Source organism: Choristoneura fumiferana, chromosome 5 (assembly GCF_025370935.1).
Source record: "Choristoneura fumiferana chromosome 5, NRCan_CFum_1, whole genome shotgun sequence".
NCBI lineage: Eukaryota > Metazoa > Arthropoda > Insecta > Lepidoptera > Tortricidae > Choristoneura > Choristoneura fumiferana.
Window position 1 is genome coordinate 9,978,560 of NC_133476.1, and position 22,160 is coordinate 10,000,719.

Below are 22,160 nucleotides of genomic sequence, written 5' to 3' on the forward strand. Positions count from 1 at the left end.
TACTTTAGAACATATATTTGATCAAACTTACCAAAATGTAAAATAAATGGTAGGTGAGTATATTAAAGTTTGATAGAAATGTCATTCTCCTTCTCTTATCCTGCTATAGCATTTCTCAAATTTGTGCGTACCTACGTTTATACGGAACCCTCGCTGTTGGAGTGCGACTCGCACGTTTTGGATAACTTTATGCCTAATACCTGTAGAGTTATTCTACCATAGGTACCTACAATTTAAAATACATCAAATAACCATTAGTTATTACTCTCGATTTGTTGGGCTATACCTACGCTATAGCAATCTTTGAGGAGATATTACTTAATATGTACTAACGTACTAGTACAGTTTACTCAATAAATATTTTGTTTTAGAGTACGTGTAACTACTCCAAGATGAAGCAGCAAGCGCTGAGCTCATATGTAGATCTACACTCCGACGTAGAAGATTTTACAGCTGCTAAAAAAAGTTCTATCAATATTGTAATTATTTAAATATTACGCATATAATACTTACCATATTTCATGTTATTCAAACAAGATATTATATGCCTTAAGTACACCCCATTACGGTCCAGATTCACTTCTATAAACACCCGCTGGTTTCGAATAGTATTTATAACTTTTACTGAAACTCAAAGCGGGGCTCCAACAATATCCTTTGCCAATCCGGGAAGAAGCGCATTTGCGATTACGACACGACAGGAAATCCCAGGCGACCTCAAGAATTTTCCCATTTCAGGTTGTTTGACAGCAAGAGGGGCAATCAAGCTTTTCACAAAAAGTATTCATCACCATTAAATTCAAGCCTGTTTATTGAAAAAAAACTTCGTTATTAGATATTTGAGAATTTAAATTTCAAATTCAACCTAAGACTGGAAAGTTGAATTGAAATGTAAAAAACTTTTGAACAGAAATCACACAGACAGTGAACACGTATATTTGGTACAATTTATTTGGTGTCGTTGAAACTTTAGGTACATCAGACGCATAACACAGTTATACAAAACAAACACAATATTGAGGCAGGTATAAAGAGTTATAAAAATATTTTAATTCGAATGAAAAAAGGAATTAAGACTATCGTCGTACTTAAACCGTCGCTTTCCGAGAAATATATGTTTATATCTTGATCTACCCATGTGATGAAGTGATGATGATATCTGACAAATATTTACACACTAGTGACCTTTTTTTTTAATAAAGTGACGTTTCAAGTACAAGTTTTCTTATTAAATTTGACAAATTGTAAGTGAACTACTTCTAATTATACAAGAGAAGTCGTCAAAATTCCGAAATTATGTACATAATTCTACTAATAAATGTAGTGACATAAATTCGTAAAACATTTCCGTAATGACATTTGGACCCTATAATTAACACAACGATATTATAAATATTAAATATCAACATGATAACTCATCTAACGAACTCTTCTGAGCATTAGAATACTAACAACTATGTTTACACAATAAAAATGTCTCATCGTACACTAGCTTGATGAAATGTACATGACTTATAGCCCTACCTATCTATCTACATTTAAGTTAAATAGTTCTCACGTCATGGCTCAAAAGACGTGAAGACTATTATCTATAACTATTTACATTATAAAATACGCTAATTTATCTAGATGTACGTACAAATGTTCAAAACTATTTCTACAATCTTTAAATCTACCTATGTTCAATATAATTGCTGATTTCAGGATTAATAAACTTCTTAAGAGTATCACTTTTCTTCGTATAGAGAGAGAGAGCATCTTTGTCTGAAAAAGAAAATAACATGTTATTAGTTTATTAATTAGTATTTGTACAGGGTCTCTATTAATAAGTAAGGGAAACGATGTTCGTTCCTCTCTTGGGAATTACATACAGAATCTTATTTAATGAACACTAGATAATAAATAGCTTTAATGTTATTTAAGAGAAAGCTTAACGTTTAATAAGTGCATGAAAGGAGCACTTTGATTTTATATTATACACCAACCTACAATTTAAGTTTAGAAAGGCGCAAAAGATAACGTCACAATAGTTAAGAATGTCTATAGATTATTTTTAAGAAAGGTACAGATAGTTTCTATCACAATGTTTAATTTTATGTGCCTGAGGCTGACATATGACTGTTACAAAGTTAATGTTATTTTAAGCCTAGGGGAGTCGATAAGTTTATTTTTCAAATGTGAAATTATGCAGCACAAACTGTAAATTTTAATCTATTCACCGTATGCTGATGAGTGTTCATTGGAGCTTTGTAATGCAAATCAGGAAATTTAAAAAGTTGAACATAAAATTCAGTTGGGAAACGCTATCTGGCGGTAGGTATTTTTAACAAAAAATGTAGGTAGGTAAATGCTAGTTTTGTGTTCACTTTTTTCACATAGGTAAAGCCGTTAAAGTGCGAGTCCAACTCACACACCGTTGGTTCCATGCAAATTTAAAGGTAGGTATGCAAAATATCCATCTATCTATATATATATATATATAAGACCAAGCTAGATCGATTTGTCATCTCCGAAAACCCCCACATACCGAAATCATGAAATCAAATTTCATCGAAATCGTTGGAGCCGTTTCCGAGATCCCCGAAATATATAATATAATATATAATTATATATATATATATATCCAGCTCGGTCTAAGCAAAGCTCGGTCGCCCAGTACCACTACCATGAGTTTACAGTGACCGTACTCGATAGCGACGACGTAAATTATTTGTAGAGGCGCTGTACAATTCTCCATACAAATAATTTACGCCGTCGCTATTGAGTACGGTGACTGTAAACTCATGGTAGTGGTACAGGTACTACGTAATAAACGGCCGTATCTACATGTATACTTATGCTAGTAGAGCCCTATGTCTAAGTGAAATTTAGGCAGTGCGGGGTCATTTTATATTGGTTCGTAGGGACCCCTAATTTTATGTTGAATTAATCTTTTTTTGGTTATTCTTGTAGCGGCAGTAGAAATATACATGTATTATGTATTATAAATTTATATCAAATTTTATTATTATAAATTTCAGCTGGTGGTGTCCGTTGCGTTCTTGAGATAATACAGGTCCGTGACAGACAGACGGTCGGACGGATGGACAGTGTGATATTAATCGGGTTTCTTTTGTTACCCTTCGGGTACGGAACTCTAAAAAATAATTGAACATCAATTTAAAACAATGGCGTTCACGTATTCGTATTCTTCACGTGCTAATGAATAAAATGTGAAATTTAATTATAGTTCGGTCCAGTAAACATACTATGTTATTATATGTGTTCATAGCTTTTGTTGATGTAGTATTAAGAGCGTTTATACCTGCTGAGCTGGCAACGCTGCATTTTTGTTAGTTTTTCTCGATTATTCCATTAAAATTGAATGAAAATTAAAAATGTGGTCTGACAGAACTCTTCCTAATAAGTATATAAGTTAATGTGTCTACTCCAATAATTATTTGTTATAGACTTTTATTTTCTTTAAAAACTTTAAGATCTTTTTTTAAGGAAACAGATATCCTATCATGTATGTTAGGAAGAACATATGTGATTTTCCCACTAACGTCGATAAGCCAAAGGCTACTAGAAACACAGGGAAGCTTAAAGTTCCATCTTACAGACTGGCTAAAACCAAAAAGTCTTTTCTGGGAAATTGCATACGTTTTTATAATAAAATTCCAAAAAATATTATAAATGAAACGGATACAAAATTCAGATCTATTGTCAAGAAGACATTAATATCAAAGGCGTATTATAAAGTTAATGATTATATCATGGACAGGGATATTTGGAAATAATTCCGATCCGCATTAGCGATCCCTTCAAATAGCGAACCTACTGTGTTAAAAATAAAGTTGTGTTAAATACTTGTGATGTATAGGTACATATCATTTAATAATATTGTAAATCTGTTTAAAAAAAATATACCTCGTTGAGTTTCTTGCCGGATTCTTCTCAACAGAGGTTTTTCCGAACCGGTGGTAGATTTTTTTTGACATTCATGAGTGCTTGTTATAGCCTAAATTGAATAAAGATATTTTGACTTTGACTTTGAACCGTTAATAAACATTAATTTATTTTCACAGAATATAAAAGTCCATCACGAATAATTATTATAATTATAATCGAGAAAAACTATCAAAAATGCAACGTTGCCAGCTCAGCAGGTATAAAACGCTCGGTATAAAAGTCTCGAGCTATCAAACACGCGCTGTTGCGATTTTGCTAGCAGTAAATAAGTTCCCAAAAATCGACTATGTCACAACTCTCCTCGGTCTCCCCTATTTATATAGTCATCATCGCCATCACAGCCTATATATGCGTCTACTACTGGGCACAGGCCTTCTCTCAGAATGAAAGGACCGTAGTTTCCACGCGGGCCCAGTGCGGATTGGGAACTACACACATCATTTTACTTCGCAGTTTTGTGTAGGTTTCCACACGATGTTTCCTTCACAGTAAAGCTTGTGGTAAATTTAAAATTTATTTTCGCTCATGAATTTTGAAAAACTCAGAGGTTCGAGCTCGGGTTTGAGCCCACGATCCTGAGAGAGAGAGAGAGAGAGAGATAGATAGGTCATACATAGGTCAAACCACTAGGCCACCACGGTTTTTTTCTCTATAGTACACAAAAAGAAAGATAACCTAATTATGCAAAGCGAGCTGGATCTAACCATGCATTAAGTCTTAAAATCACTAGAATAGTCTAGCCAATAATGGAAACGTTTAGAATTTCAGAACCGTTAGTCATTCTAAGCTCAAACGTCTGACGTGCGCGTTCGCATTGCTTTTAAAACGTCATTGCGCGTTTTACTACAACCGTTGCAGTTTAAAGTGGTCCGTGTTTTATCGTCGTATAGGTACACGTTATAGGGCATAACGTTTTACGATAGAAAGCTTTGGTGGTAAACAAGAACAGTCGTAAAACGGCGAGCACCCCGCACACGTTTACCTTAGCAATTTTTAGACTTAATTTTTTTTAGAGCTTGCTGGTCACTTGATGGGAAGCAATCACTGCCGCCCATGGATACCTGCCAACACGAGGGGTATCACAGGTGCGTTACCGGCCCTTTGAGAAACAGATAGGCTTGCTTTTTAAAGATCCCTAAGCTGTACCTACCGCTCCGGAAATGCTGTCCCAGGATCATAAATCTATGACAAATGCTGGTTTTTCTTTTGTTTTATGTAGGTACTTATTTTGTTTTTTTTTGTGTTCATTGTAAATATAGATATTGGGAATTTAATAGTTATTAACTGTTTTTTGTTGTAATTAAGTTAAGTAGGTACCTATATCTAGCTGAATTCTGAAATTTATTTATCTTTTTACTTTACTAACTATACACTATGGTTTAAAAAACATGGCTCGGCTGTTTCATAGCTTTATTGTATGTCATAACATACAAGATTTGCGACGTTATTTCCTACCGTTAATAAACCGCTAGAATTAGGGACATTTTGCGCGGGTGTTTATTGTGCAACGTTAATAAAATCGCCTACTTATTTTTTGGGAATTCCTGCTGGAAGTTTTGAGAAATACCAGAATTTCATTATTAAATGCCAAATCCAATAGTTAGCGCAAGCGAAACCGCCAGCAAAGGCTAACTGTACAATCAATTTGCAAATTGTTTTTAGTCGAACAATATGTACCTACCCACGCCCCCTCTACCCCCATACCTTTACATGGACTACAATGGATATTGTGAACTCCCTTCATACAATGATGATCAAGCAAAAATATTAATTAACTTAGTTGCTTTCCAACCATAAATGGTTTTTCCCGGTTTTTCCAAATCATGAGACTTGTAATTTAAGCATCTAGCTACACCTACATACTTACATGTGCTTTTGTTTAGAAAAACTACTTTTGACTGGGCACAGTTTACGAGATTGGACTATTAGGTACAAAACAATCACATCATCTAGACTCGCGGTAGCGTGTTAAGCCAAATTCAAGCTATCAGAACTGGCGAGCAGCACCGTGTGTTATTTTACCCGAACCATTTGGAGTCACTTTTGACCCTTATTTTATAATGTTATTTGTAAGTATTTTATACATAGGAAATATCTGTAATGATATTATGACACCCTCTAACTGCTAATTGTTGATTGCACATGAAACGATTCCATCAGTTCCAGTATTCATGGACTAATTAGTTTAACATAGGATATTTTCGGGCTATGAACATAGTGATGTGTCGTTAAATAAAACCAACTTAACTTACTACTTGTTCTACCATGCTTTTTGTGTTTTTTGTTAACTGGGTGAAATTTTTTTTTTCTTCCAACTATGTTTTAATTTCATCATAACCGCACTATATACCCAGCACAAAGCGGGACTTAATGTATGAAAATCCTTTATTGGATGGTTTTAGTTTTTTTAAATTGCACGACCAAAAGGTAACAAGTATTGTTGCTATAAAATTAGCCGGCATAGTTTTTTTTTTATTTTTTTTAATTTTTTTTTAATTTTTTTTTTTTTTTTTTTTTTTATTTGACTGGATGGCAAACGAGCAAGTGGGTCTCCTGATGGTAAGAGATCACCACCGCCCATAAACATCTGCAACACCAAAAAAAATCTAGTGTTAGGTTGGTCAACCTGACGGTCTTATGAAGTTTTGACAGATTCATCATCATCATCATCATCCCAGCCTATATACGTCCCACTGCTGGGCACAGACCTCCTCTCAGAACAAGAGGGCTTGGGCCATAGTTCCCACGCGGGCCCAGTGCGGATTGGGAACTTCACACGCACCATTGAATTGCTTCGCAGGTTTGTGCAGGTTTCCTCACGATGTTTTCCTTAACCGCAAAGCTCGTGGTAAATTTCAAATGTGATTCCGCACATGAATCTCGAAAAACTCAGAGGTGCGAGCCGGGGTTTGAACCCACGACCCTCTGCTTGAGAGGCGATAGGTCAAACCACTAGGCCACCACGGCTTAGCTTAGGCTTTTTTGTCCAACTACGCAGCAGGTGGTAGGACCTTGTACAAGGTCCGCCTGGATTGCTTCCACCATCTTGCTCGCTAATCCTTCCGTGAAGCAGCAGTGCTTGCACTGTTGTGTTTCGGCGTGGAGAGTAAGACAACCCGGTGAAATTACTGGCACTTGAGGTATCCCATCTTAGACCTCTTGGCAACACATCTGCAATACCCCTGGCGTTGCAGATGTTTATGGGCGGTGGTTATCTCTTACCACCAGGAGACCCACTTGCTCGTTTGCCATCCAGCAGAATACAAAAAAAACTAACTGTACTGTTTTATGGTGATCAATAAAGAATTATGAAACTGCTGCGAATTATGATGCTAATGTTTTAATGCTAGATTTAAAGAGCATGTTTCGGCATATAGGAATGAGCATCCTGATAAATCGAATTTTGCCAAACATTTGTTGGAACTAAATCATTCTTTGTGGCAAGGGGTTTCGTCTCGATGTTTTAGAATGCATGGAGATTATTAGATACAACAGTATGGGGTCTATTATTAATGAGCAGGTAAATTTAGTTTCATCTCCCTTGCTACGGCTTGGATCTAATTTCAGCAATGGTAGTTAATAAAACATGCCTTGACAGTAAATAAATAAAAATCAAGGTAGTTTTGAAGGACAGTTAAAAATGTATTAATAATTTGTGGGTAGTTTTGTTTTGTTTCATAAAACGTTGTGGGTACTTGGGGAGTTACAGTGACAAGTTAAAACGGTGGTTGTGGTTCGTTAGTCTAACAACTGGTAGCATGGTGTACGATTGTGTCACTCTGAAGATGAGCTCTGGTTGAGTTCGAAACGCGTCAGTGTAGTGTGGTGGTGGTGATAGATGGGTTTGTGTGATTTGTGTGTGTTCTTACAGTGTGGAGGTGGAGGAACTGCATGAACACGCATATTTTGCATAAGCTTAGCTATCGTAAGGTCTCGGGTGAGCAAGGAAATTATATCGAAAATACAAACTGAGACATGGATAAATATAAACTGAGATATGGTTTCACGGGATACCCGTAAAAGTAACAAATTTGGAGTTGAAATAAAAAATACAAAAAGACTCCAAATAACCAAACATAGCAAGGAAATTATTTTAGTTCATTAATATACGTAACCACCAAAATTATACGGACTTTCGCAAGCAGTTAATTTAAACTTCACTTGTTGGTGGCATCTAACCCCAAAGTTTAGTTGAGAACGATTATACGCGTGCCACACTAATGCGAGCAAAATGTAGTTATGTTTAAGGGTCGAGTTGAACAATATTGACTTTGGCTTAAGCGGAATTATATTGGTACTTACCAAATACTGTGAAACAATTAAAGAAATGCTTAAAGTAAACGGACATGGTTACAATAGCTGCGTGAAAATGTAGCTACCTATAGCATAGGTAAGATAGCACCATAAGGTTCAGCACTTATCTATTCTTTGATCGCACCTTGAGTTAGAAATCTTAATGTTGTTTCACGCCATTTTACTTAAAAATTTCAATTACTTTACAAGCAATATATGCTCCTCGTAATGCATATATAATAATATGGTGAAATGAAATGGGTGGTGAAGCACCTGAGTCCTCAATAATGAACGTCTCTGCATCGGAAAAAGCAATCTTTCGTAAAAGGTGACGAGCAGTTGACATTGAACTACTGTTATCTTAGATTATTTAAACTAAAAAGCGTGTTTTTTATACTTAACTAAAAGTTTAACCGACTACAAAAAACCATGAAAATAATTTTCTGCCATCCTGAAGTCGGTGTCTTAGCACGAGCCAGCAGGAGTGATTGAAGCCCAATACATAGTGCGTAGGTGAGGTAGACGACTATATTAGGTCTACTCCTGCTGGCTTGTGCTGAGGCACCGACCTCAGACTGGTAGAAAATTATTTTCAAGGTTTTTTGTAGTCGGTTAATTTTGTAAAAGTGTATTTATAAATTGTAATTTATAAATCATCTCTATTTTAGGCACTAATAAGTGAAATGATACGGTCTTGCTACGGACCCACTGCACTCGGAGTTGGTTTCATTAATTAAATTCTACGCTATTCTTGTAGCACGGTCGATGTACGCTTCAAAGGTTGGGTCATATTGTTTCAAAGGTACTGTCATATTGTTTTAAGCAGAGAAAATGATTTAAATTCGACAATCCGTATTTACCTTTGCTCGAGTAAATTCACGTGCTCTGCAAGTTTTACGTTTGAAAAGCGGAAATCGTTCCTTTCGTGTCTTACGTACATACCTAACAAAATATAAGACAGAAAGACTAAAATCGTGGTAAAGTAAACACAATTAGGTAAGTACTTGACAATATGCCATATATATGCAATATGCCTGGAAGAGATATTTCTTAAACGATAAGGCCGCCTATTACTTACCTTTAAATTTTTCTGTCTGTGTACCTGCTTCTGTATCGCTATTTGTGGTGTACAATAAAGAGTCATCGTATTGTATTGTATTGTAATATGACAGAATACAAACTTAAATCACGTATTGTATCTTTAAAAAACCGGCCAAGAGCGTGTCGGACACGCCCGAAATAGGGTTCCGTAGCCATTACGAAAAGATAAAGTAATATTTTACTTAGGATTTCGTATTTTATACTGAATCTTCCAAGTTTAGGTATATTTTATACCTTAGGCTGCTTTTTACTATAAACTACTAATAATTCTCAAGCAAGCTTAGCCGTTGTAGTAATGTTCATTAAAAGTTTGATATACTTACTACCATTCTGAATTTTTTCTCATTTTTCCACCCACCGGTTTAGATTTTAGAGGGGGGGGGGAACGCTCGATTTTACTTTAAAGTTGAATATTTCGCAAACACGTCACTGAATCGAAAAATCGTTTTAGCAACCCCCTAATGGTTTTAAAAGACCTATCCAACGATACCCTACACTACTAGTTTGGATGAGGAAAAAAAATCACCCCCACTTAACGTCTATGGGAGGTACTCTAAAAAAAACTATTTTTGAATTTTTTATTATACCATTTTGTCGGCATAGTTTACATGTATATTCGTGCAAAATTACAGCTTTCTAGCATTGATAGCCCCTGAGCAAAGCCGCGGACGGACAGACAGACAGACATGGCGAAACTATAAGGGTTCAGTTTTTGCCATTTTGGCTACGGAACCCTAAAAAGAAACAAATGTTGCTAACATCGAGATACGCATCATATTAAGTGCTCGTTATAAAAACAATATCAAATGCACTTTATTTATATGCAAAAGGAACATTTGTGCAAGAAAAAGCAAGTACTTAAATCACCACAGGTTCCCCCCTTACAATATTTCGTCCATTATACACTTACAAAATGGGTTCGCGTCTAGACATGGGTAAGTAAAAATATTTTCTGCAAATTTTAACCCAAGGGACTACACCTACGTGGATACAAAGTGCCGTAGGAAATGTTTTACCGGCAGCTTTAAAAGGGTGCCCAGACAATAGGAATTTTAGAGCGTATCGTTTACTGCTCTTTTGATGATTATAGCGATTTTAAAGAAACGAGGTTAATATTAAAGAGTGGGTAGTCCAGTGGACGCAGGATTTAATCCTTTGTTATATGTACCTAACCTAAGTAGTTAAGACCAGACGCTATGTCTTTGATCCCGTGGAGTATGGGAAGGGTCCTAATGTGGGATGCTACCTGTGTAGACACACTAGCCCCTTCGCATCTACACCGGACCTCCACAAAGGCAGCAGCCGCAGCAGAGGCAGCCGAAACCGCCAAGATTATAAGCAAATATAGTGGTCTCGGCGCCGAATATAATTTCGTCCCTTTCGGTGTCGAGACCCTTGGTCCGTGGGGTCCAGGAGCACTAAGCCTCTTCAAAGATATTTGGAAGAGGCTTATAGATGCCACCGGTGACCGAAGAGCTGGCAGCTACTTCGCTCTAAGAATTAGCCTAGCGATTCAACGAGGAAATGCTGCTAGCATCTTCGGCACAATGCCGCAGGGGCCTTTTTTTAGGTATAGCTTAGTTTTTAATATAGATTTTAATTTAGCTTGTAACTTTTAGTATTTTTTCTGCTTTTTGATTTATTTTTATCTTAATAAATGTTTATATTTTTCAGTAGTTAAGTGTTTGTAGTGATTTTTTGCATAAAGCGACTTTGGAAATAGCGCCATAACGTGAGACTCACCTATAGTTGTTTAGTGAAATAAACCCGGATAACTCACATCTTAAGTCGAGTTTAGTTTGATATGTTTCGGGATAATTCGTATCCCTTCCTCTGGGAACACACGCCACGGCGGTTGCTGCAAAACGCGCACTGCGCGCCACCGCTCTGCTCGCATGACAAAAGTCAGCTAAAGTCGATGTAAGACGTGATTTATCCGGGTTTATCTCACTAAACGCCATAACGATTAAATAAATGAAGTGGGGACATACGTTTGACGATCCTTTTGTGAATTTCTTGTATTTAACTGACATGTATAATGTATTATTTCAAAAGGTAATAAATAAATCTATTCTAATCTTATCATAAGTAGCGAGTAATAAATTGAATTATGCGTGTTCCATAACTTTCGAAGAACCTGTCACACACAATGAGCGATTAGTGGCGACGGTAAGTTTTGTGAGGCGCGGCCTGCCTTGCCTTGTGCCCGGGCTTGCTTTGTGCCCGGGCTTGTGTGCTGCTAGTGCGGCTTGACTACAGAATTTTTATTAGTTGCGTTGCGTTGTGGGCGTTTGAATGCACAATAATCTCACACACCAATTGTGTTCATACACGTATGGCTTATTATTGTACAATAGCACTTAGATGCATAGGTGTATCGTACTTATATCATAAAAGCGAAAGTTCATATCTAAATGCGTGCATGTGTGCATGTTTGTTTGTTAATACTTCACGCTAAAACGGCACGATGAAGTTGAATGAAATTCGGTAAAAGAGCTGAAAGTTTACAATAACACAAGGTTTACTTTTATGTATGTACCTACTCTTTATTGTACAAAAGAAAAGAAACAAACACAATTGAAAAACTTTGAGGTACCTACTTGTACAAAGGCGGACTTATCTTTTTAAGGGATCTCTACCAGTCAACTTTTAAGTGGATGAGAGGACTTTTAATCCAAATATTTCCAAGGGTTTCAGAATAAAATCCTAAATATTCAACCGCTAGGACTTGAAACATGAAATACGGCGCGGGTATTTTTATGCAATATTATGCAATAGTAGGTAACCATGTAATTTTTGGAACATCCCCGGGTTTTTTTCTGAAATCCCGGCATTTTTTTCAACTGCTTTTAGAACTAGAATAGCTTACCTGTATCAGAGTCTAGATAATGCTCTCCTCCACCACCCTTATAAGGGCGGGGCTTTGTCGTTATAGCGGCCCGGTCACCTGTGCGGGACACATCACTTCATTAGTCATCATTAGATTTACGGCAACGGTATTAGAGGGATTCGGGGATTCGCCCTCCAATTGTGCTTAGGATTATTCGATTGAGCATCGATATATATTATTCTTGATCTGATTAAACCTTACTGACTGATCCGTTTCATTATCTTTTAAGGGCTGACAAAAGAGTGATAATTCGTAATTGTAATTGCGCTCATTGAACCGAATAATGTTGATAGTCTTTGACTTTCATCAATCGTAGGCACTAATTTAATTATAGACAAGAGTAACATCACCTTCGTTTTTAGTTGGGCATTTTCAGAAAAAGTGGTTGAAATGACTTTTTTTCTTAGATATGGATGAAATTTCGTTTTCCTACTCTGAATCAGGAGCACTTTCTATTGTAATAGCAGAAAAAAAGTGTCTCAGGTTTTTCATATAATTTTGTGTTATCCATTACACTACCATCATAGAAACGTGTATGAAAACGGTAACGTAATGGAATAAAAAATCTTTGGACACTTTTTTTCTTCTATTAAAATGGAAAGTGCTCCTAATTCTGAGTAGGAAAATGAAATTTCATCCAAATCTAAAAAAAAAGTCATTTCAACAACTTTTTCTGAAAACGCCCATTTAGGTACGTAGTCTGGGATAGAATTACTTCACAAGGAGGAGCTAGACTAAATTTACTCTTGTAGGAGCAAAAGGGAGGTAAAAGGATTTGTCATATACTGCTCTCATGGGAGCACGGGGGTATTCCATCAGCAGACCGTTAAACACGGCTGGCTTATCACATCATAAACTATTTATGAGAGTAGGTATTTTAGATATTAAAGTACATGAAGTATATGGTTGAAGGTTTCTATCCTACTATCATTGTAAATGAGAAAGTTCATGTTTATGAATATTTGTTATTATTTCAGGCTAAAACGGCTGAATGGGTTAGATGAAATCTAGTAAAGTTCTAATTACGCTATATGTCAGAAAATTATTAGAATTACCCAACTGTTTTCGAATGGAAACTAAGACCAATAATCGCCAAGATTTCAAAATTAAAGTATAGGTAGTGCCACCAGTTTAAGTCACGCACACAAATGTAATGACAGTGGGATTTTGGCATTCACTCATTCATTTCATTTATTTGCCTTCTACTCGTATGCAATTAAGTTCTTCAAGTAGCTGTGCGTGTAAACATTCACTTCAACTCTCGTGTCACTACCTATATATGTGCTTCTGTTACAAACCGAGACTTACATATGACATATCTGCTAGTTTTTTCTACTCCATGATACACATAAACAAAGTTTACTACCCTGATTTTTATTTGGTGTAGATAGTATAGATGATTACGAGAGCACCATCCGAAATTATAAGGGGATACCTGCGTGGTGGGTTCGAGCTTGGTCGTGAACTTGGTAGGTTCTTCGGGAGTGGAGAGCATCCTGCGCGCGAGTCGCGCGAACGTACTGCGGAACTGCCGGCTCATGCTGCAGTAGAGCACGAAGTTAACCGAGGAGGTGAAGAGCGCCAGCACATCCATTAGGTCACCTGGACGAACAGAGAAAGTCAATGTCAATGTGGATCAGGCATTTTCTTTAATACACGGTGATTCTCGATACCTATCGATCATTATCGGTGATTATCGATGTAGTGAATGATGTCTCACCATCGTATTTTTTCGGAAAAGTTCGTATTTATCTTACTTTCTCGACTAGCTTATTGAAGTTTACTGAAGCTAATTTAGGTTAGCTATCTCGCGCAGCTCTTGTGGATTTATTGCCTAAAAATCTTTAAACATACTACAACTTTTAATATAAAATCCTGGCGATTTTTGGTTTTCTTCTAGAACGGCTAAAAATAAAGATTGACATGAGTTGTTCATTTACCTCTACATTATTAATTTTATACTAGTTGTCAGAAGACTCGATTCCTATATTGCTTATTCTATTTCAACGTTCATATACAATACAATACAATACAAATATTCTTTATTGATCACCAAAAGCAGTACAGAGACCTTACAAAAATAGAAAAATTCATTCATATAAGTATTAATGTTCTTTATTAAGTTAAATAACTACAGCACGTGACATGATAGGTAGCTATATCACTATGTTTATTTTTTAAAAGAACCTACTGAACAATTACATTTAAGTTAAAATATATATTTATATATAAAATATATATATTTAAGGCTGTATATTGTTAAGCTTATGGATTTTAAACTTGTATATTTTTAGTTAAATTTCTAGTCACAAACTCGCGACGTCGAAGTTCCCAAGACGATCCCATAGAGCTTATGGGAACGGAAGCAATATCATGCCCTCGGTACCGCTGCGCTCTGCTTTCAGAGCATGATATGAGTGCGTGTGAGCTAACTTTGGGGGCGGCTGACGTGAGCTTGCCTTCGAAATCCAAAAGCTTTATGGTTACTTGACTTGAAATGTATATTTCTTTTTTTAAAATTTATGACGATGTGGAAGCATTCTACACTTCCACTGAACGTAGATATAGTTAGTGTTTAGTTTTGTAACTAAGGAACCCCATACATCCCTGTATTATTATTATTATTTTGTATTTTTTTCTTTAATTGTATACTTACTGTAGTTTTTAAGTATTTTATTTGTAGATATTTATTTTATTTTGAAAAAATGACTTTCTGCCAAGTTTCTTGCGGCGCATTCTTCTTTGCAATGATGGTCTTTCCGAAAGCGCTGGTAGTTTAAAAAATGACGTGTAAAAGAGCCCATTGCGGCCAATTTACCCACTGAATAAATGATTTGAAATTTGAGTACAACCCTTCTTTCACGGTTGTATTTATTGACTACCTAAACTTTGCTGATTACCTACTTACTTCAACCTGAATCCACTTCACGCAAGTTTACATTTTGTACCGCGCCGTGGCCCAAAAGGCACAACCCAGGCGTGAAACTTTGTCCCGAAAGTAAATTCTGGCTCTCCGAAATTATTATCGGTAACTTTATACACGCACTCTGAATAACCTGGTCTTGCTGTACCAGGTGTGCATCGAATTCCGTAAAGTTGGCCTATTTGCAAGCGTAATATCACACGGAATAAACATATTTTTTATACGGAGGGTATATTTTTCGCGATATTATATTCGGGTCGCGCTCGCAGCCATAGAACGCCTATAGTGAGGAAAATATGTGACGTGAGATGAGTAAATCAAATTATCTTTAACCAGACCTTAGCTTCTTTTACATATCTCTAAGCTATAAGACTCTTAAGATGCCTATTACAATAGATAGAGAAACAAGGCCGCCTACCTATTGGAATTAATCAAGGCATGTCGATAAGGGCTTAGTGAATATTAAGACAATGCAGGACATACTAATTGCTTTTGTGTGTCGGATAATAGTCAGATAAACATGGAAGTGTTCAAACTAAACATACTTTTAGTTGGGTGCTTATTCCGTGTTGTGGTCCGTAAGTGGCGAAGTAATTGATTTTACGTCATGGTAGTGCTCTTAAAAATTATTTAAATATAGCTTTCAATACAAATTTATTGAGGAAGTAATGAAAATTCCACTCATTTTAAAAATAGAAAAAGGACCCATACAACGGAAGTTCTCGTCGCGACGTTGACAAATTTGGGCAACTCCCGCAGAGAGCGATGCGGTACCTACGATACAAGGGATGCGGAGTTGGATCAACTTACGCCTTTTTGACTTCTTTGATCTCGCACAAATATATGGTAATTGAAGCTCCCCATCAGCATATTGCCAGACCGCGAATCATATGTTAGAAAATAATATACATATTGACGTGGAATTTTCAAGGGATAATTGCGTCACTTGGTTTAAAGTTAGGCAAACTTTTCCGGCAAGCGAATGCGCCCTCATGGAAGTTTGCTCCATGAATGGACCGGGGACTAATGCCGGGTTCTAGAATGGGAATTGATTTATTCGCAAAAACAAGCAATTTAAAAGTTTAAAACCTCGAAGTAGATTTTTTGGAGAGTATTTATTTGTATCGATTTATTTGCCTTTGGATAACGAATATCTGAAATAAATTGCAAAAAGTTAATGAAGCATAAGTGAGCACTAAATGAGAGATTTTGTCGGCTGAGAGTAATTCATTACAGGGCTTAATTTGCCGACTATATTGCGGTTCTGTGGCATTTATATCCCTCTATGCTGAAGTCGTTGGAACGTATATATATTTTTTCTTCACCAAAACTACATACAGTGTATGTGCGTAAGTGAATGCGTGCGTGTGTGCATGTGTGTGTGGTATTTGAAAATAAAAATATTACTTAATTGAATGTCTAAACCGAATTTAACGCGTCAATCCCACTAATGTTATAAATGCGAAACTTTGTAAGTCTGTTTGTTTGTAACCTCTTCACGTCTAAACCGCAGTTACTGTATACAGTTATTTACTTTGTGTCCCCGGGAAGGACATAGGATTGTTTTTATCCTGGAGAATTTCATGGTTTCCGCGAGATAGCGTTAAGAGAATTCTGCGCGGACGGAGTCACGGGCAACAATTTAATTAATTTTCATATAAAGCATAAGGAAAGAAAGAAATAAAGAAAATATTTAATTGCCAACAGTACAAACAATACAAGATAACAATATAAACAATACAAGATAAAATAGTACAATACAGCACAGATTATATAAAAAGAGTAATATTAAAAAAAATTGGAATATAACTTTGCAAGTAGTCTGTCCTGCGGCAAAAGGAGCAAACTCAGCTAATGCTGCGCTTACACAGAACAATAAATTACTCGAATCTAATTCAGAGCAAATAGGACATGAAATATCTTATATTTATCTACCTCAATAACAAGTGTCTTCCGTCACTCAAGAAAAGTCCGAATCATTTATGAAGAGCTACTTACCTACCTAAGAATGTAACGTTATAACTATTGTTTTATTACAACGATCGATCGTTTACGTGCAAACACGTTATGTATAATTTTGTAGTGATTATTATTTGAAGCCTCATCTCGACGTACATATTTACATTACGTTCTTTACGCAAATGAGAGACGTTCTGATTTATTTCTTAAAACATTAGCTCATATTATTCAACCATAATAACTTTTATATTTTCGTACATCGTAAAATTTACCAGTTAACTCATTTATTATCTTTATCATAAACGCCACACGTTTACGATCGACGAGTAAAATCTTTCATTGAATGCTTCATGAACTAAAGAAAATTTATTAACTCTTACTTTTTGTAATGCGGAATAATCAAAGACAAGAGAGCATTGGGCGGTCTGCCGTAAAAGTTTTATGGAGGTCGGGTAAATGAGAGTGTCGGCTGGTATTGTATAAAGAAGATGGATGTCTTGGAGACACACTAGGTACCGACTAGGTTTACGATGAAATCCACATTGTCGTTAGCAATTTTCAATTCATGAATCAATACGAAAATTTAACCAATCGCCAAGTGTTTCCAATCAGCCCTATAAGTTAAACTTTAAAACTTGGGATAGGCTGCCGATGCGAGATTGATTAGTTAGTTAGACAGTAGTTAAATTGCCAGCCGCTATTCGAACCCTACTTACTCACTAGAGGTGTCAATACCAACTCAACCACACCAGTGCTTAAGTAAAGCCACTCACAGGAGGTGCGGGTCCGAAAATCTTTTTCGTTTTTAGGGTTCCGGAGCCAAAATGGCAAAAACGGAACCCTTATAGTTTCGCCATGTCTGTCTGTCTGTCTGTCGGTCCGTCCGCGGCTATGCTCAGGGACTATCAATGCTAGAAAGCTGTAATTTTGCACGAATATATATGTAAACTATGCCGACAAAATAGTACAATCAAAATTTAAAAAAAAATTTTTTTTTAGGGTACCTCCCATAGACGTAAAGTGGGGGTGATTTTTTTTTCTCATCCAACCCTATAGTGTGGGGTATTGTTGGATAGGTCTTTTAAAACCATTAGAGGGTAGCTAAAATGATTTTTCGATTCAGTGATGTGTTTTTGAAATATTCAACTTTAAAGTGCAAATTTTCATAAAAATCGAGCGTCCCCCCCTCTAAAATCTAAACCGGTGGGTGGAAAAATTTTAAAAAAATCAGGATGGTAGTAAGTATATCAAACTTTCAAGGAAAACTATAACGGCTAAGTTTGCTTGAGAATTATTAGTAGTTTATGAGTAAATAGTAGTCTAAGGTATAAAATATACCTAAACTTGGAAGATTCCGTATAAAATACGAAATCCTTAGAAAAATATTACTAAATTTTTTCGTAATGGCTACGGAACCCTATTTTGGGCGTGTCCGACACGCTCTTGGCCAGTTTTAATAAAAATCTTAGATTTCGCTAGGCGAACGTATTGTTAATACAATTAGTAAATATGTACAATCGATTATTAAAATTTACAGTATGAATATTCAGTTTTGCTGCCTATAGTCTTCGTATAACACGTTGGCAGCATCAAATTTGTATTGTATTGTACTCTTTATATCTACACCCATATAGTAAATCCTCAATTATGCGTTCAAAAACCATAGGTAATGACTACATTACGACATTGGATTCTATTATGAACACGGCTGTATCGTAATGGTCATAGATTTCATATATTATTACAGCACGGGGCACGAGCAGCAGCACGTCACGCGCGCAGCGGGCGCAGCTCGTGGGGCAGACATACCTACCTAGTTCTTGTTAATGCAGGTCATTCTCAATGGTTCTTGAACACATGATAGAGGATTCAATATATGTATGCAACTGTACGTAATTGGGCCTTAAAACACTCATGTGACCCTATTACGATACAGTTGCATAAAATACTATTATTGTACATAAAAACACATGAAAATCACAAAACACAGGATAATAAGAGGTACAAAGGCGAACTTATCCCTTATCCATCCTCACCATAATGTATAAATGTTTAAACTGAACGGTGTAATGTGCTATGCTTTCGTGGAGTATGAAAAACTTACCGAACATGCTGTAGCAGTGAGTGAAGAAGTCGGGCGCTAGTGCGCTAACAAGGCCCAATAAGCCTTGGGGGACTTCCGTGGAGAGAAAGAGTCCGAGGACGGCGAGCAGCATGCGCGTGGTCCGGTCCGTGCGGCTTGACCGCCGCGCGCACGTCTCTTCGGCTAGGCACTGCTTCTCTGCCTATAAAGAAAACAATCTCGTCAAGGACAGCTGTATAGGTCCATAAATCACTGCCAGATGTAACTTTTAGGCTTGCAGCATTCCCTCGTTGAATAGCGACGGCAATTCGTTGAGAGAGATATAGAGATATAGCAGCTATCTTTTTTTACTTTTAGTCTCCAGTAGTGTCGACCAGGTGACCCCATGGACCTAGGGTCTCAAAACGGACAGCAATGAAATTGTACGAGTATGCTGAACAGAGAACCTGGTATTTTATTACTTTCCTGCTCTCGCCAGCAGTTTCTAGCTGTACCCTGATGCAACTTTTATAATCAATTTATCTTCTAATTTAATGCAAGTATAGTTAATCAAATCTCGCGTGATACGGTGCCGAACAGGCTGGAAGGCGCATTTATAATTAGATATAAAAATACTCGCAACAGTTGTACATTAACAAGGGAAACCGCTAGACCTAAGATCACTTATTGCGTCATACTCATCATAAAAGGATGTACGTGTATAATATTTAACATAGATTATTGGCAGACAAAGTCACTGGCAACAGGTATTGAAATAAATACCTATTATAGATAACTGCACATTGGCTAACATATCGACGCGAAGTTCAGAACAAGTTCTCATTTCAGATTATGGATGTTAATTATTGGAGTGCAGCATAAAAGTCTTATTACTAGCAAGTGGTGTGCACGTTAACAATTATTAAAGTTATTAATGTTGGTACAACGTCTATTTCAAGTGATGAGGCATCTGTTGGTTATCGTCTGATTGACGCAATGAATGATGCCAAAACGTTGTTGAGCTATGGCAGCTTTGCATAATAAGCTTTGAGTGGAAGCAGGTACATCTAAATCTTAGTACCATTCATAAGTGCTTGTTATAGCCTAAATTGAATAAAGATATTTTGACTTTGACTTTGACCTACAGAACTGATTATGGGATACTGTGTTCAGATACCCGCCGCAAAATGTAAATACCAATGTATGTTTAAGCAAAAGTTTAGAATACAGCAACGAGCTGAAATAATGGGTCACTTTCCATATTGCACTTTACTTTGTTTAAAACATCACGTTATTTTTATTCGTCAGTAGGTATAGTCATGACTCATGGGAATGAAAAGCATTAAGTATGTAACAAATCTTGACTGACTTACTCACTGTAAAAATATACTTTTCCATCATATTTTATTTATGTAAGTTAGTCAATGAACGTTAGTAGGTACAGTGCTCCGGGCAACTTTGTTAAAATTTTAGAGGGGGGCGGGGACGCTCGATTTTAATGAAAATTTGCACTTTAAAGTTTAATATTTCGCTAACAAATCACTGAATCAAAAAATCGTCTTAGCAAACCCCTAACAGCAAACAATGGTTTTAAAAGACCTATCCAACGATACCCCACACTATAGGGTTGGATGAAAAAAAAACACTCCTACTTTCCGTCTATGGGAGGTACCCTAAATATTTTTGTTTTTTTTTATTGTACCATTTTGTCGGCATAGTTTACATATATATCCGTGCAAAATTACAGCTTTCTAGCATTAGTCCCTGAGCAAAGCCGCGGACGGACGGACAGACAGACAGACAGACATAGCGAAACTAAAAGGTTCCGTTTTTGCCATTTTGGCTTGGAACCCTAAAAAGTTAACTAACACAACGAAGTACTTAGCAATGAAAAAGTCAAGCGTTAAATTAACTCCTGGCTCGCCTTTTCCCTCATAATCGATGTCAATCAAGAAATTTCTATTCGAATAAGCGCGTGAAACAATTCAACCTAATCTCATCAGGTTCGAGAATTTGAGACCTGCCGTTAAAGGAAATCGAGGAAGATGGAAGCAATCGAACTACCGACTTTGAATGGAACTCAACATATTAAAACCGGCCAAGAGCGTGTCGGACACGCCCAAAATAGGGTTCCGTAGCCATTACGAAAAAAATAAGTAATATTTTTCCAATGATTTCGTATTTTATACGAAATCTTCCAAGTTTAGGTAAATGTTGTACCTTAGGCTGCTATTTACTTTTAAACAACTAATAATTTTGAAGCAAACCTAACCGTTATAGTTTTCCTTGTAAGTTTGATATATTTATTATCATCTTGAATTTTTTCAAATTTTTCCACCCACCGGTTTAGATTTTAGAGGGGGGGACGCTCGATTTTAATGAAAATTTGCACTTTAAAATTGAATATTTCGCAAACAAACCAATGAATCAAAAAATCGTCTTAGCAACCCCCTAATGGCTTTAAAAGACCTATCCAACGATACTCCACACTATAGGGTTGGATGAGAAAAAAAAATCACTCCCACTTTACGTCTATGGGAGGTACCCTAAAAAAATTTCTTTTTTAATTTTTATTGTACCATTTTGTCGGCATAGTTTTCATATATATCCGTTTAAAATGACGGCTTTCTAGCAGACAGACAGACATGGCGAAACTATAAGGGTTCCGATTTTGCCGTTTTGGCTGCGAAACCCTAAAAAGTACCTACCTATATTTTTATTCACAATTATAGAATTTAGCTAATGAGACGAAGTGTTTTACTTATGTCAGTAATGACGCCCTGAAGGATCTCCCAGGGGACCGCTAGATTTTAAATTCGATTAGTAGAGTTGGAGCGGGCTTGTGAATTATTAAACCTTCCGACGGGCTGGTAAGAGGGCCAATAGCCTCCTTCGTAACATGCATAATTGGATTCAGCTATATTAGCAACCCATCGCCACCAGCTGTCAGTTTCGGTTAGGTACTAGGTATATAGTAGACG

General features: G+C 36.5%; 1 protein-coding gene across 1 annotated transcript in view; it reads right to left on the bottom strand.

Moving 5' to 3' along the window:
- Positions 1–920: 920 nt before the first annotated feature.
- LOC141428077 (G-protein coupled receptor dmsr-1-like) overlaps positions 921–22,160 on the bottom strand; it is a 63,797-nt gene continuing 42,557 nt past the window's right edge. The window contains exons 3-6 of the mRNA XM_074087817.1: positions 19,222–19,402; positions 13,671–13,837; positions 12,215–12,292; positions 921–1,764 (exon numbers count right to left, since the gene is read on the bottom strand). Coding sequence (XP_073943918.1) covers positions 12,275–12,292; positions 13,671–13,837; positions 19,222–19,402 — 366 coding nt within the window. The 3' untranslated portion in view covers positions 921–1,764; positions 12,215–12,274. The remainder of the gene's footprint in view (positions 1,765–12,214; positions 12,293–13,670; positions 13,838–19,221; positions 19,403–22,160) is intronic.